Source organism: Trachinotus anak, unplaced genomic scaffold (assembly GCF_046630095.1).
Source record: "Trachinotus anak isolate AG129_WGS33_773 ecotype Australia unplaced genomic scaffold, CSIRO_AGI_Tana_v1 ptg000032l, whole genome shotgun sequence".
Lineage (NCBI taxonomy): Eukaryota > Metazoa > Chordata > Actinopteri > Carangiformes > Carangidae > Trachinotus > Trachinotus anak.
In genome coordinates, this window is record NW_027273883.1 from 14,803,406 (window position 1) to 14,819,899 (window position 16,494).

The 16,494-nt window shown below is 39.9% G+C and overlaps 2 protein-coding genes across 2 annotated transcripts; both read right to left on the minus strand.

Annotated features, from left to right (window-relative positions):
• Window positions 1-3,426: 3,426 nt before the first annotated feature.
• On the minus strand, window positions 3,427-5,295 carry hoxa13b (homeobox A13b). The gene is made up of 2 exons (XM_071469556.1): window positions 4,564-5,295; window positions 3,427-4,296 (listed from the first exon to the last, which is right to left on the minus strand). The coding sequence occupies exons 1-2, from the start codon at window positions 5,195-5,197 to the stop codon at window positions 4,058-4,060; spliced, it is 873 nt and encodes a 290-aa protein (XP_071325657.1). The 5' UTR covers window positions 5,198-5,295; the 3' UTR covers window positions 3,427-4,057.
• Window positions 5,296-8,997: 3,702 nt separating this feature from the next.
• hibadhb (3-hydroxyisobutyrate dehydrogenase b) lies at window positions 8,998-15,694 on the minus strand. The gene is made up of 8 exons (XM_071470206.1): window positions 15,582-15,694; window positions 14,592-14,752; window positions 14,376-14,485; window positions 14,164-14,285; window positions 10,794-10,927; window positions 10,489-10,565; window positions 10,226-10,382; window positions 8,998-9,798 (listed from the first exon to the last, which is right to left on the minus strand). The coding sequence occupies exons 1-8, from the start codon at window positions 15,649-15,651 to the stop codon at window positions 9,640-9,642; spliced, it is 990 nt and encodes a 329-aa protein (XP_071326307.1). The 5' UTR covers window positions 15,652-15,694; the 3' UTR covers window positions 8,998-9,639.
• Window positions 15,695-16,494: the final 800 nt, after the last annotated feature.

Genomic DNA, 16,494 nt, shown 5'->3' on the forward strand with positions numbered 1-16,494 from the left:
GTGTTTACATTTGGATGAGGGAAGCGAAAACCCTCAACGAAAACTGCTGAGGAAGAAACCAAAGAGCTAAATATTTCTAAATCCCTTCACTTTCATGATTCTTCATAACGATGTGGGGGTGTTAGGCCTGAATAAAGATGAAGCCCCTGCTGAAAGCTGACTTGTGACTTATAATGAAGCCTTTTCACTGTCTTTCAGTGCAATAACTGCAGGAAGTTAACGTTAATGAGAGTTTATAGCATGAAAAAAAACCCAGAGGAAAGATGACCAGTCGATTTTCAAGCTGAAAGAAAAGTGAGCCCAGGTTTGCTTTGCTGATAATGGACAGTTAGTCAGCCTCCGCAGGGACGAACTATGGGGCCAAACACAGACTAGACGGTGTCTAAAGAAACACGCAGGATATAATAAGCCTGCTGCTACACAAGGGCTCCGATTATTTGACCCTAACTAGTGAAATATGAGAAAAGAAGTTCATACGTGGCAACACTGATAAAAAAAAAATATGGTTGAGTCTGACAGCACCTGGATGGTGGGGGGCATCACCGGATACTGGTGGGCGGGGGGGGGGGGGGTGAAGCTGCTGTAAACACAGCGTCTTAAAACCATTGAATAAAACTTTCTGTGTAAACCCAGTGCTTTCAGCGAGTGGGCTTTGTTTGTTTGTTTGAGGATATCAGGATTTGCCTCATGGACATTTCGCCTTTAACTATATTTGATTTTCAAATGAAGATTTTTCGTTCTTGTCTGAAGTTCATTGCACAACGTACAACGCCAACACACACACACACACACACACACACACACATACACAGGCCTACACAAACATGACGGAGTGAAAATGTTCTGCATTACAAACCGAAGAATTCATACACAGGCACCTATCAGTCTTTAAGTGGACTGTTTCTTGAATTAAGCTTGAATCCGAATTCAGACTTCCTTTGTTACTGTGTGAATTTTATTGCCTCCACTTCTTTTGAAAGTTTAAATTCCAGTCAGGTAGACAACATTTTCAACTCTGTCGCTATCACTGTTGTTGTTTGTGTTATGTTACCACCATCCTTATGTGCCTGACTCACGCTTCAGGCCTGCAGCACACGGGACAGCTGTCAGGGGTCAGCACATCTGCACAGGGTCCACAGAGCAAGGTTTCTGACTCCGTCTCAACTAGGTAGAAGGACATTTACACCAACTACACCCCCGCAAAGTGGATCAGTGATAGCAGCCCGAATGCTCTGGGAAACCAGTTCAAGCTTCTTCAAATCAGAAACATATGTGAAGAGGCGCATCTATCAAATCTATCAGCAGCCTGGCTTCTCTAAGTGCCTTTGAGCAACGATAAACTTGTCTACCATTGTTAGTTAAATCGCCCTACTTGTACATACGAGGCTGAGCTGAGAGGGAGACACTCAGCAGAGGGTGCTGCCTCGTTACTGGGACAAATGCTCCTTTTGATGGTACAAACCAATGCTTCAAGTCCAACCGGACAGTTGAACCAGCAACCTGCCGGTCAGGGTTTGGAACAAGGAGCTGGGCAGTTTAGAGGTCAGTGCCATGTCCCGGTTCTAGTGTTTCATATTTACATTTCATAGAAATCAACAGTTACGTGAACGAAGCCGCAACTGCACATTGATATCCCACTGAAGCTGAGCTTGTAAATGTCATGAGATAATGTGCAGTCCCATTACACGGCGTTTCACTGTGTAGGTAACAGGCCGAATATCAATAGGCCCACTGCGAACTACAGGGTGAGATTTGTGCTTAATAGTCTGAGGTTTGAGGACATGGCAGGCTGAGTTGAATCTTTCCATTCTTAATGTTTTCGTTTGCATCCAGTTTTTTTTAATTTTATTTTATTTTATTTTATTTTATTTTATTTTTTGGTTCAGTTTTAAATTTTTGTTCCAAACGGAAACGGACACAACCACTTGGCTGTTTGTTCTTGAACGAAACATTCCTCTTCACGACGGACAGCTCACATGAGGACGAGGATGAATGTGTACAAAGGAAATAGCACCTTTTTTTTTTTTTGGCCTTCGGATTTTGAGTATTATCGGATTGATGGCGCATGATTTGTGAATAATGTTTTTCAAAATTTTGAACAGGCACTTTAGAGACAGGAATTTTAAATTGCACCCATCAAAAAAAAAAAAAAAACAGAGTATCTTTTGCAGGCGCAGTTGGACTCCATCAGTCACCACACGGTGCTTTGGCATTTAAAATGGATTTCAAGAAATGAAGCGCTGATGAAACATGAATGATTCGATCGATCATTTTTCATTCTCATTTTCAACAAATCAATCAACCTGATGGTTTGATTAAAAGATGGAATTAGCTGTTACTAGCTGTAATATCTATTACTAAAATATAAGACTTTAATATGAATAAATCTAAGATAATAATAATAATAATAATAATATAGTTGTTATCATGGCTTTTTCGTTGTGCCAAGATTTCGAAGACTTCATCTATTATATCAATATTTATCATTACTCTAATATGCCTATCCACATTTTTTTTTTTTTTTTTAGTTGTAAAATAGGCCTATAATAGCCTGTATTTTATATATGTATATCTCAACTATAAATGCTGATATAATTCGTGCAGAAATGGTTTTGAGTTCTTCCTTAATTGCCAAAGTTTCCATGATACATTTGATTAATAACTGGTAAGGTTATTGGGTATGAAATACCGGGTATTTCTCTCTCTCACGTACATACTCGATGCTTCTGTGAAGACAGGGACAGATGCTCAGATAACTCCAGTTAACGGGCAGATGCTGTGTTGACAGAGCTTCGCCACTAGATGGCGACATAAACTGTTGCTGGTGGAGGCTCTGAGCCCAGGCTCTCTGCTGCAGGCCCGCTGGCCTGTGCGCACCGTCCTCTGCTCAGGGAATATACTGTAACCATTTGTAGATGATATTGTTTTACCACGAGAAGGACTGGTAAGGCCTACTCTTTATCGAACAAGCACCCGTGTTCAATTTGGACAAAAAAAAAAAAAAGAAAAATGAAAATGACAACATCACAATGCGTCTCTCAAACATTTATTGTCAAAAACTTCGGCTATTGCAGTCAAAAAAGGGAGAATAGATAGTTGCAGTCAGATAGTATTTACATGTTAAATATGCCCGCGGTGTCAGTACTTTCACTGACTGACAGGCACAAGTTGCATAGGTCAGCCTGTTGACAGGCGAGTTATTCTCAGAAAAAAAAAAAAAACCCTGTGTTTAGAAGAAAGACGTGATATGGACAAAGTGTGAGCAAACTATTGAAATTCTCAGACCGCCCCACGTTTGATAACGTTTCATCAGATACTGGCTGATAAACAGATAAACTGAACAGATGAGATGAAGTGACTGAATTTCTAAAGGCAGACATGTAGCCTATAGTGTGAATTATTTTTTTCTTTTTTTTTCCCCCTAACCTTTCAAATTGCGAAATACACTTTATGTTAAGAATTTGATTATGTATACACCACAGAAGTGCTGTGAGAGAGATGCGCCGCTTTTCGCTCTTCAGTGTGACCGGACTCGGAAAATATAATCTTCCAGATTCATTATCGGTTATTTCATCATTAGCCAATTTGTTTAGCCTGGTCGGTTTGCATTGTCCCGACCACAGACTGAAGGTGACAGTTTCGCCACCTTTTATGTCCCCCACGGCTTCATTGTCTGAAGAGGAAAAACTGGAGCTGAGGCCAGAGGCTTCAGCTTTAACTTCTGTATTGATTAAGTGGAATTCAAAAGCGCGTGATTTCTCGAGGTGTCTCGGGCCTTCAAAGCAGAGCGTCTTATCGTCTGGTGGATATTATGAGGAGATCATACATCCCTCGCAGAATCGGCTTGGTCAACATCATGCGAGCCATTTCCGATCTTCTGCCAACAGGCCGGATCGACTGGTTCCAATTAAAACGCGAGGAAGGAAATGTGCAGGTCAACACACAGCCGCTCTGGCGACAAAGAACCCGTTCATAATGTAATAAATTATAGCACAGTTTTTTGGATGAAAGCGCATCCATGTCCGCCTTCCACCTCCATCTTTCATTATCTCCGGAGCTAACTGGAACTCTTGAATTTATTAACGATTTTCTTCTCCTTTACGCGCCTGTTCTGAAACCAGATTGTCACTTGTCTCTCTGTTAGGTTCGTCTGCGCGGATATCCTTCTCCTTTTGTCCTTGGTGATGAATTTATTGGTGGCGTACTCCCTCTCTAGTTCTTTGAGCTGCACCTTGGTGTATGGCACACGCTTCTTTCGCCCACGGCGGATAGAGCTGTCTCCACCAGATATAGAGTCTGTGGAGGAGGGAAAAAAAAAAAAAAAAAAAAAAAAAAAAAATCAGTGTCACATTTTAATCTGCTCGATTGCATCAGACAGTTTTTTTTTTTTTTTTTTAATACACAATTCCCTGTTTTTTATTTTTATTCTTTAAGGTGAATTATGCAGTGGAAAAAAATATATTTTTACACAAGGCTTTATATGGACATATTTTGGAAGTTTAAGTACACATTCCCATGAAGAAAGCATATTTGTATGTTAATAACTAATAATAAAAAAAATACCTTGTAACGAGGATTTCCACAGAGGATTTGACTGGGGCTGCTCCTTGCTGCAGTAAACTTGACCACTCCAACCATTGGTGATGGCCCATGGCTGGTAGGGCTCCATGGGCAGCAGGGGCTCATGTCTGGGCTCAGATGGAGCACTGAGCGCAGGTACGACAGGGACATCCAAGTAGCTGGGTTGGTAAGGTCCCGATGAATAGCCCTGATAAAAAGCAAATTCTTTTGCCCTGGTCGAGAACTCCTCTCCAGACACCGATGAGTCCATGTATTTATCGCCATAGCCAGAAGGCTGCGCACAAGCCTTGACGCTGCCGTGAGACATCCGACATGGGTAGTAACTGCTGCCAAAATATCCATAGGGCAAAGATGCATTGGGTGAGCTCTGAGTGGCAGAACAGGGGCTACATTGTTTGCCAGGCTCCCCCATGCCAGAGACTGGCACCTCACTCGCAGTGTAGGTGGTGCTGGGAGCCAGCGAGGTTGGATGCGCTAACAAATTCCTGCACTGGTTTGCAGCAAAATTACCTCCAGTGAACCCTTCCATGTTCTTGCTTCTTTCATCCAAGCCGTTGTCGTAGAGAAACATCACCGGGTCAATCCAGTGCGAGTGGAGGAGTAATGAAGCGGTCATAGCATGCCCTACATCGAGACGACCAACTCTTTTTCAAAATCCCCTCGACTGAACAGAGACAGGGACTCGGGCAGAGTAACGATACCCACACGCCTGAGTACATAAAGATCGCAAGGTTATTGGCCAGGGCCAAACACGTGATATGCAAAGGAGATGATAAACGTCTAGACATCAGATAATGCAGATCAAACTGTGTGTTTGTGAAGATGTACAATACATCAGCATATCCATCTTTTATGCAAACGACCCCACATGTATTTTTTTCTCCAATCTCAAGTAATAACCAGAATCTGTGAGTGAAGCTGTGATGTGAGGACGGTCTTCTCTATCAAACAGTGCAACCACAACAGGCTTATATGACGAATTGTGTAGTAACATGGCGTGAGAAAAAAAAACTGTAAGTGATATATGTATTTGTTTTGGCGGAACTGGTGCGCAATTACGCGTGCCATTGAAGTTACACAGGCTCTTACTCTGAGGGTAAAGCAAAAAAGGATTAAAGATATTTGCATTCAAACGATTTTGGTTTTATATCTTAAGATTGGGAACTTTTTATGCGCTTTCAGTCAAAAGTTCAGACTTGAACAAAATGTGCCATCATGTGGCTAAATCTGAACTGACTGATGCCTTTCAAGATTTCAAGATTGTGCAGTCGGATTTATAAATACATATATCATAGAAATTCAAAATGCGTATTGTGCCACCATTAATGCATTTAATCATCCTCACATTTGGCAGTGTGACGTGTCAACGTAAACACAAGGTGTCCACAGAATATCAAAAGCGTGCCACATTTGGCTGCACTCTTCCTCATACCGACTGGACGCGGCTGGAGGCCAAGGTCAAGTTGAAAGTTGCAGTCTGGCCAAATAGGCACCTCAGGCCAGGAAGCCCGAAGAGAAAGCAGCTCAGTGCCGAAGAGGAGGTTTCATCGGCAGAATGTGCTCGTTTTTAGCAGAAATAACCTGAATTTGGTTTTTTTTTTTCTTCCTACTTTAATCCTTCACACCAGACTTTGGCAATAGGATAAAAAATCAAATCAAATCTATAGGATTAAATAGACAAACTCACAGCTCAAAATGGATCATTTTGTTAGTCTAACAGAGTAAAAAAAAAAAAAAAAAAGTGACTCAGAGGAAAATAAACCAGCCGCCACCATGTCTGTATGTTTCTACACTCTGCATAAAATACCTCCAGAGGTGGGCTCCTGTTTGCCCACGCAGAACGCAGAGCTAAAAACAGTTCACGGTACACATTGTTTACGCTTTACGCCTACATGACACTAAAACCTTCAGTGGTGTAGGTGTCCGGTGGCAGACGAGGTTAAGATTAGTACCAAACTAAATAGTTTTAAACGTTTAGATATTTCCTTTTTGTTTTACTTTCCTGTATTGAAAAGAGACCACAGACGCAGAGGAATGTATACCCACCTAAATTTGAGCACCTTTTTATTTTTAATAGAGTTTTCCCACCTTTTGAGGCTGTAAATCTTTATGGCCCAAGTTCATAGCGTGTAGGCAAGAGTGAGTATTGGTCTACATTTCAGAAAAAAACTACACAATCTTTTATGTCAGCAAAACAAGGTCAAGTCTGATTTCTTTTTGTTTGTTTGCTTTAATGACATTGTCCTGATAAACGACCTAAGGTCGACTAATCGGCTTTTTATTTACTGCTATTGTACAGTGCGTTTGAACAGGAAAAAATGCCAACTTTCTAAAAGCTGGAAGAAGTGAGTGTTGGCTGGACGGGAATCATGTCACACACCAGTGGGGGGCTGAACTGTATACAGCAGCTGAATTATCATATAAGCACTTAAATAGTCTAGTTTGTTAATAAAGAAGCATTTCATTTGTTCATTTAATTTTTTACCTCAATATGCCGACACACACACACACACACACACACATTTTTACATGCCAATGTAAAAAATAGCACACACACACACACACTCACACTCACACACACACACACATACGTTTACATGCCAATGTGAAAAATACCAATGTGTATTTCAATAAAGCTTTGTTGTGTCACTTTGTCTAAAAAAATGACACGATAACCGACACAGTTTCATTAATGACGGTAGTTGAAGCAGTCAGGCCGAATACAAATGATGTGTCACTCTAAACCTTTAATTAATTCTCACAGGCAAAAAGTCCCGTTTTCACTCAAAGTCAAAACTCAGCTGACGTCAATTCATAACTAAAATACAACAATTTGTAGCCTATATCGAGTCTGAAATGATGTGAAATAAGACATTTAGTCTGACTGTAATCAGATAGATTAAAGGAGAGGCTCTGCAGCGGGCTTAATTAAAACGTATGTTATATAGCCTATTTTATTGTATTTTCACTGTATTTCGATGTGCACTTTGGATGTCGTGGGTTTGCAAATCGTGTTTTTAAGTTCCTAAATAGCAGGATTTTGTTTGTTTTACAATATTGCGCCCACTATAAACTACTGGAAAAATAAGGGACCACATAGAATGTACAATAGACCCATAGCCTGCGCGTCAAATGCAAACTGTTTTAAAACAAACAAACCAAAAAATAAATAAAAAAAAAAACTTCAGATTGCGGCGCCTGAGCACAAAATGGATCAAAAACAATCCGGGACAAGAAAAATTACGAAAGTTAAGATGTAACATCTCTCCACAGTCAAGTCTGACTAACTGATCTATAGGTGCAACCTAAAAATACATACACCTTTACACATTAAGACAGGCCTAAACACAAATATGCAAAACTATACGTTTGTATCACCACCTTGTTTAAAAAAAAAAAAAAAAAAAAAACAGAAAAAAAAACTCAACTAGACAGCAGAATGCAAAGCTTATTAAAAAAAGTTTTGATCAGGAGGAATGACGATGCCCGCCGCAGTCTGCTGGAGGCCTGACACCGAGGAGCTGCTCTGTTTGCAGCACCTATCAAGCAGATGACAACGCAGCTCTCTGCCTACAGTGCTTAATGGACTTTTTATGGGTTTGTCTTGTGATCGCATGACCTATGGCACCTTGGCCCCTCAGTGGCTCTTGGCAAAGCACATCAGAAACATGCCGCCCTCCTGGTCTGGCCTAAGTGGAGATAGAAAAGGACCCCCCCCCCCCCTCCCAAAAAAAAAAAAAAAAAAAGTCACTGCGGCAGATTGAAGGATGCAACAAGTGATCGCAACTTTCTTTCATTTTTGTGAAGTGGGTAACGTAGAACAATAACTCACAAGATGTGTTGGACATTTTTATCTCTAACTGTTAAAAAAAAAAAAAAAAAAGATGCGTCCTTGTTGTCTGGAACAATGCCGCAGTCTTGAAGTGTTTTTCTGTCCGGCGCCCCGCATCCCGCCACAGCAGCCAGGCTCCTTAAGGCGAATGCTTGCCCTACATTTTGTCCTGAGTATTGGACCAGTGGGACACACGACGCAAACTAGAACATTTGGGAGCTATTTAACTTATAGGGCTCAGAGTGAAGGGAAATTGAGCAATACAAGACATTCAGAATTTAAATTGCCAATTTCACTGCGAGAATCAGCCTCTGTCTTCCTGTGTCTGAGGTTTGGCTGCATTTAAATGCAAGTTTGTGGATTGCAAAGGTTCAGTTATTTAAGCAGAGTCCACACAGTGATCTTCACATGGAATCTGCATGAGAATCATTCTAACAACATTATTTGACGGAACCACAACAAATTAGCTTAATCACTGAAGAAACATGCCTCCAGTTGTTTTAAAACTTTCTATTAGAGTAAAGTTGAAGTTACAATCCAAATTCAGAAACAAAGAAAGGATGAACTGTAAAGGAAGTGGTAAATTACATTTTCACAATTTGTCTTTATTTCCTAACAGGATATGATGACACTCTTATCCCAAAGTAACATTTCCAATGTCAAGAGAAATAACCCCCATGAAAAAAAAAACAACAAAAAAACACAAAAAACCCTCCCAGCAACATAAAGAAATGATCACAAACAATAGATAAATATGTAGAGACTATAGAGACTAAAATGTGTTTGCAGATACTTAGCTTTGACAAACAGAGATTATGAGTTGTCTCCTTAACACCACAGATTCCCACCACACTGTTTGCATTGTCAGTAATGTGATCTGCAGAGCTGCCACCACTCGACAGTCTACTCATCTTCTGATCCACATCTGCATATCTGACTATTCACTTGCTTCTAAAACTTAAAAAGGAGTGTTTTATTTCAAAAAGGCTAGATCACACAGGAAACATGATTTCCAGTAGGAGAGAAGTGCTCACATGATCTGTCACGCTGTGCTGGAGCTCTATGGGCATCATGATCTTTCACAACTTTGGAAAAAAAACAAAAAAAACAAAAAAAACTAAACAAAACGAAGTCCTCGGGGCAAAATGCACCCTAACTATGCTATGTCAGTCCTGTGCAGGGCCAGGCCTGACAAGGCAAGGCTGTGGACGGGGTGGAGGCTGACATTACTGGCCCTCCTCCTCACGCAGGAACTGGAATACGGAGGAGAAATCTTTATTGGCATAACCACGTGCACACATCATACGGTAGATCTGATGGGATAAGGAGCCGAGGGGAACAGGCGTCTTTGTGTTGGTGGCTGTGTTCTGTGCGAGACCTAAGTCCTAAAAAAGAAAAGCAGAAAAGAAAAACCAGTGGACCTGAAAATTAAACTCTCAAACCACAACCACCAGTTCACATACCACAGAGAATTTTTCTTTATGTTGTAATAATATGAGCTTGATTCCCTTTAAAGAGGGACGTAAACTGCAGCTGAGTAGTTCACTGCATTATCTTAAGTTGTGACCAAAGACAGAAACTTTTTTCTGAGTCACAGAAATGAGTCCCTGACTCACATATGATAAATCTGAAATATATATAGAAAGATATCCATCATGGCCAGAAAATATGCTTTATTACCTTATATTTGTGATGACAAGGCCAACATGTATGAAACTGAAGATGACTTTTTTTTTGAAATACTGATGCTCTAACTGAAATGCAGGCACAGGAAATGGAGCCCTGTACAGTGTAACTTGACTTCAAACTGACCTTAGCCATCAGCTGAGTGCCGAAGCCTCCCTGGTAGTTATTCCCAGAGGGGACTCCCTCCATGACTCCAGGCACAGGGTTATAGGTGTCACTAGACCAGCACCGGCCTGAACTCATGTTCAGGATTTTGGCCAACAGTTTAGGATCAAGACCAAGTCTGTGAGGGAAGACAAATTTCATGTTACAAAAAACATATTGCAGCTACATATATGGGCACAATTTACTATGAGTTTTCAGTTATTTGTAACCAAGAGAGTGTTCACCTGATTCCCAAGTTCATTGTCTCTGACGTTCCAATCATTCCAATGGCTAAAAGCATGTTGTTACAGATTTTAGCAGCCTGTAAGTGATGACAAAGCATTAGGACTTGGTAACTGCAACAACAAGTTAAGTTCTCATATTTTAGGACGATTACAATTTTTATTCATACAAAAGTAACACACAAGTACATAAACAGTTGAACAACTAATATCTTTACACACAACCTTAAAACAAAAACACACACACTTTATCTGAATCACAAATGCATCCCGACATTTCCATGTTAATATGAAATATCTGCTCATACCTGTCCAGTTCCAACTTGACCGCAGTACACCACATTGGCTCCCATGCAGCTGAGTAGTTCTTTAGCTGCAGTAAATTCCTCCTCTGCTCCTCCGACCATAAAAGTCAGTTTGCCCGAACTAGCAGCACCCACACCTGGGAATGGGATATCATGCTTACACACAATGAACCATGAGCAAGCGTGCAGTGATGGCTGGGGTATAGCACAGGATTTTCTGAAAGTTTTATCAGTTCAGATCGAAGACATCCATATTATTTAGCTAAAAGATAATCATGTTAAGGAATAAGGAATAGCAGATACCATCCACAATCATACTCACTTTACTCATAAATTAGTCCTTATTTCTTGTAATAACTAAGAAAAACTTCACTTTCAATAAGCAAAAAAAAAAAAAAAAAAACTTTTGAAACTCTACACTGAAGTTCCTCCTTTCTTTTTAGAGCTCCAGAAACAGCGTGAAAGGGCCATCAAACCGCTGCAAGAAGCCAAGTGTTTGGTTGCCTGACAACAGCCTCACTGTATGGGTCCACAGTCTACCTCACTACCCTTCTTTGTCCTGACAGACAAAGCTTTCTTTTGGAACATAGACGTGCAGCACAACCAGAAACTTTTCATTGCGATACAAATGGGAGATAATGAAATAAATATAGGTTTAAACGTCTTTGCTGCACATCAATCAACCCCTATTTCTCCCTCTTTTTTTTTTTTTTTTTATCTCCTCTCAGCTCCGTAGCTCAGAGTAGTTCAGCTCTCAAATAAAATAAATCATAAAATGCTTAAAAATAACAATCATTAAGCTACAAATATATTTATAACGCTGTATGAACATAATCCAGAATAAATCAATTTATGGACAGTCTAATTTATGGTTTATGGTCTGATAGACATTTAATGCTTTTAAAGTGATAGGAAAAAAAACTCTCCTTTTCCTTCAGTAGTTTGGATCAAGAGGGACCAACTTGCTGTCAATGTGGGGGACCTCTGAATCTGTTATGATACACAACTTACAACGTGCCTCACATAAAAATTAATACAAATGAGAAAGCAGTATTGCATGCAAGGTTACAATAAATGGAAAACGATAAGTCATTTGAGTATTGAAACCAAGTCTGTCTTTAAAAAGAAAAAAAATTGGATGAGGACAATAAGCCATTTAGCCTGTTCTCACTCAGCATGTCAGCCCAAAGCCTCGGGATTTAATTGGAAAAAGTTTGCTCAGCCTCTTCTGAGATTTAGGAACAGCTGTTTCTGGATCTATTGGTATATTTGTCAGCGCATTCGTGTTCACGTGGGGTTAAAATCTCGGTAATAAGACAATAACCAGATGCAAGCCACGTGGTTTTCAAGAAATTAACCAACATAGTTAATATATAATTAATCTTAAAGTTTACAGGAAGCTAATGGAAAGAGGCCAAAAATGCATCTAATATGTTTCCCTCTCCCTAGTCTTTGTGAGCAGTCTGCCAGCAGCATTTTGTATCACGTTTATTCTGAAGACTGAACTGGTGGAGATGAGCGGGAGTTACAACAGCCAAGCCAAAAAAATGACACAAGCATGGGTAACGAATTCAAAACTCACAGAGAATAGCAGTGATTACAAAAATAATTCATTAGAGAGAGAGGGAGTGGGAGAGAGAGAGAGATGTAAAACACAACTCAGTTAACAAAGCAAACGTTTATGAAACCCAAGGCATTTTAAAATATGATCAGTAGCTGTGTCAGAACTGATAACTGCCACACAGCATAGATGGACAATGAATTTGAGATTGAATTATTTAAGTAATTAAGTGCATATAGGGGCAAGTATTTCGATATTTTAAACAACTTCTCATGCTATCATATGATTAAATATATGGACTATTTGAAAATGATAAAAAATTGTGTCCCAATCTACTCAATTTTTAAAGTGACTTAAAAAAACAAACAAACAAAAAAAACAAAAACAAACGACCTTACATCATGAACTGAACAGACACAAATGCAAAGACCCAAATATTAAGTCTATGAGAAAACTACAGAAGACTTCTGGAATTAAAAAAAAAGCCAAAAAAAAAACAAAAAACACCTGACTAGCAGACATTTTTGTCAAAGAGGATCCTTATTTTTTTTTTTTATTTAGGAAAATTTATTGGAAAACTGAGTCATCACTCAGTGCCAGAGATGTCTCAGATTGAATCCTCCCCTCACAAATTACTATGTGCAAATAACTTAATACTTTTCTCTTCCCACTAATAGTTCAGTCTCAAATTTTAGTTATTTCAGAGGTTAAAAAAAAAAGGAAAGACGGCAGTTATCTCATCTGGTCCTTACATTTTTTCAAACAGAAAAACAACTATCAGACACATGCTGACTCAATTACGTCCCCACCACCATGTGTTCTTTTATGTTTAAGCTTTAACCACACTGGGTTAAACAGTCACTACCATGCCACTGTACTTCTTTTGATTTCTGCCGGACCACTGGAGATGTTCAAAAAGCTTCATTAAGAGCAAAAGCCTGGTGAGTGACGTGGCATATTACACTATGACATACACTGCAGTTTGCACTACTTAAACTGCCACACACATGCATGCACACACACACACACAGATACACAGAAGTTCAAGGCAGAAAGCAAGACTACTTTAATCCTTGTGCACTACCACAGGACGGAAGCGTATAAATCATTACTAGTCTTTAGGGCCGTCATACCATAAAATGGGCCAACTTCAATTCAAAGCAAGTGGCTGTCCTGACGTTGACGAGGCCAGGTTCAAACAAACTGTGTTTCTGTGTGGACCCCCAAGAAAGTCAGAGAGCACACACTGTACAGTTAGAAACATTTGCGCAGGTAGAAGCAGCTCCTCCTCCTCTTCTTCCTCAGATAGATGCTGTTGGTGGTGCATTTTATTAACCAGCGCTCCAGCAAAATGCGGCAAGACTTAATTCGCTGCAAGTGAAATAGTAAGTGCTTCTGTGTATTTTTAGTTCAACTTGACATTGCAATAAGGCAGTTGGTGAGTACAATTAATATGTTGCCCAACTGCATGTGAACTAGAGCCCCTTCCCTGCATTTTACACATACAACACATGAAGTATACTGTAATACATATAGAAAGCCATGGTATGGTAGATTGGTGAACCTACATTATAAATACTATTAAATTGGAGGAATGCTTGATTTGCTGGAATAACTATTTGCCAGCTATTTCAGGGATGGTCCACTAAATAAGAGATGCACCTCTAAGTATAATGCAGTGCAGGTCACAGCACCACAAGGGCCACCAAAGTGACCATACAGTCCAACCTCTGATAGGAGCATAAATTGCAGGGCTGTTGTATTTTAATACAACTACACAACCTAAATCATGATGAGAAATGTAAAATTTACCTCCTGACACAGGTGCATCCATAAAAACTGCACCCATCTTCTCCGCAGCAGCAGCCATCTCCTTTGAAACAGCTGGGTCGATGGTGCTGGAGTCAATGAGGAGGGAGCCTTTCTTTACCTTTCTGTAGAGAAAAATATATAATGGTTAGGAGAATGTGGGATAACTGTATGCAATTAGCTTGCACATGTTGAAAACAGAAACCACAGCGTACTTGAGAATGCCATTGGGTCCAGTGTACACATCTACAACATTAGGACTAGAGGGGAGCATGGTGATAATGCGGTCTGCCTTCTCTGCTACCTCAGCAGGATTATCCACAATCTGAGAAAGCACACAAAATTACGGGTATAGAAGCGCACAAACAGGAAAATATTTTAAAAAAATAGAAATGTGTACATTCATTCATTCATTCATTTTACTGTCTCACCTGAGCACCCAGCTCTTGCACTTCTTTACAGGACTCCGGGAACACATCTGTAGCAATGACTGGGTATCCATGCTTCAGCAAGTTCTTTGCCATGGGGTTTCCCATATTGCCCAGTCCAATAAACCCCACCTGTGTCTTTGAGGCCATAGTCCTTGTGGAGACTACAACATAATAGCCAAATTGATCAATGACAAGATGCATTATCCTTGTCCCACATTCAGGAACAAAAAAAAAAATGCTTATCATTTTTCAAGATGCCTAATTGTTTTTTACCAAATCTGTTTCTGTAGATATCTAATTTGAACAGATTGTATTGTAAAGGTAAACAATTTTATCTGATATGTCACACCATGGCAAAGAGTGCCATTTCTATTTAATTTACATTTAAACCCAAAGAAGTTGCCCTTCAGTGTCAAAGTCATCTGATTTAATGATACCCAAGCCTTTTCAGTGCTTACTTAGGTCTTGATAACAGGTCAACACAAGCAAACTTATTTCAGTGTTAGAGGACATGAGAGAAAGAAATAACTGTTAATCCTTAACTTTATCTTCAAACTAACAACACAGACGATTCTTGAACTTCTGTTTCAGGGCCACCGACCATCTATCTCAAAGGTGCATGGTGACTGATGTTACATAATGTGCCTGAAATAAAACAGGCAGTCGGGGTACAGTAGGACATAAGATCATAGGCTGATATTTTTCACCCTCCAGCGTTTTGAAGTACTGCAGCTCTGGCAAACGACCCAGCACGAAATTTTTTTAACAATGCTCCTGAACCAATGAAGGAGACCCTGCAGCAGCAGCAGCAGCAGCAGCAGCCAACAATCAAACCCAGCTCTTTTCAAATGAACTCAAACTTCTCTTCCAACATGCCAGGAAAACTAGTGGTTTTTATGTCTCAAGGACCCTTCAGATAACAACTTGAGCTTCTAACGTAAGCGCAGCGACGTGCACACTGCCTTCACAACCTCGGTTTGTTCCCCTTACCAAGTGCAAAGTCGACATGCTTGCAACTCCTTCCAACTAGGCACCGAGTCGCTCTCAACACAGCGGCCATGCTTCTTTCCTCTTGACCTTACGTGTGACGTAGCAGTACGTAGATTAATGACGGTTGCTCAGTCCAATCAGATAACAGAGCTGCGCAGCACGGCCTCCCAAATTCAGCCAATGAGCTGTAGGGGGCGGGTCCGAAATACATACTTACGTGTGGTTATTATATCAACACTTAAACATTTATTACATTTATTTTATAGTGCTCTTGTTTATGACGTTACATCGATGTAAATCTCTAAAGCCTACTGAGACAGGCTTGAGTCTGCTTGAAGCTCTGATTCACTGTGATGGGAAAACTTCCTCAGATTCTGTACTTCAGTGAAAATGGTAGCAGCACCACCTTGGAAAAATACTTCAGTAAAAATCCAGCATTCAAAACTGCATTCAAGTAAAATAACACAAGTATTGTTAGCAAAATTTACATGAAGTATCCAAAGTAAAACTTCTCATATAGCCTGTATTTTATTATTTCATCTTGTTTTCTAATTTTCCAAACAGATTACAGTGTATATTCTGCTGTTCCTGAAGTTTGGTACAAACCTTAAGTACAAACATGGTGTCTGATTAAAACAAGTACATTGTAGAGCCTGATGTTAAGCAGAATTTGGCCAAAAGTCAGAGATCTGTGTTTTAACAACAACGTTCAGGTATACATTATCATTTGCTGTAGAAATTGGCAGGTTTATTCATATCCCTGAATAAAAAAGATTTTGTTTGCTATATGTGACTGAAGTGAGACTGAAGACAGAGTCCATTGCATGGTTTATGTCATGGTAATAAGAAACTTGAGGAGTGTTTCAGGAGCTGAACTTTTTTTGTGGCTGATTTTATTGTGTAGGACAGAGGA

Bases quoted from the DNA above. Each gene is read 5' to 3' on its own strand.
- hoxa13b (XM_071469556.1), bottom strand. From the start codon at position 5,197: ATGACCGCTTCATTACTCCTCCACTCGCACTGGATTGACCCGGTGATG. The intron at 4,297-4,563 runs GTATTTTTTTTA...CCTCCTCCACAG, and splicing joins GTGGAAATCCTCGTTACAAG to ACTCTATATCTGGTGGAGAC.
- hibadhb (XM_071470206.1), bottom strand. From the start codon at position 15,651: ATGGCCGCTGTGTTGAGAGCGACTCGGTGCCTAGTTGGAAGGAGTTGC. The intron at 14,486-14,591 runs GTGAGACAGTAA...GTGCTTTCTCAG, and splicing joins TGCAAGAGCTGGGTGCTCAG to ATTGTGGATAATCCTGCTGA. The intron at 14,286-14,375 runs GTACGCTGTGGT...TTTTCTCTACAG, and splicing joins GGACCCAATGGCATTCTCAA to AAAGGTAAAGAAAGGCTCCC.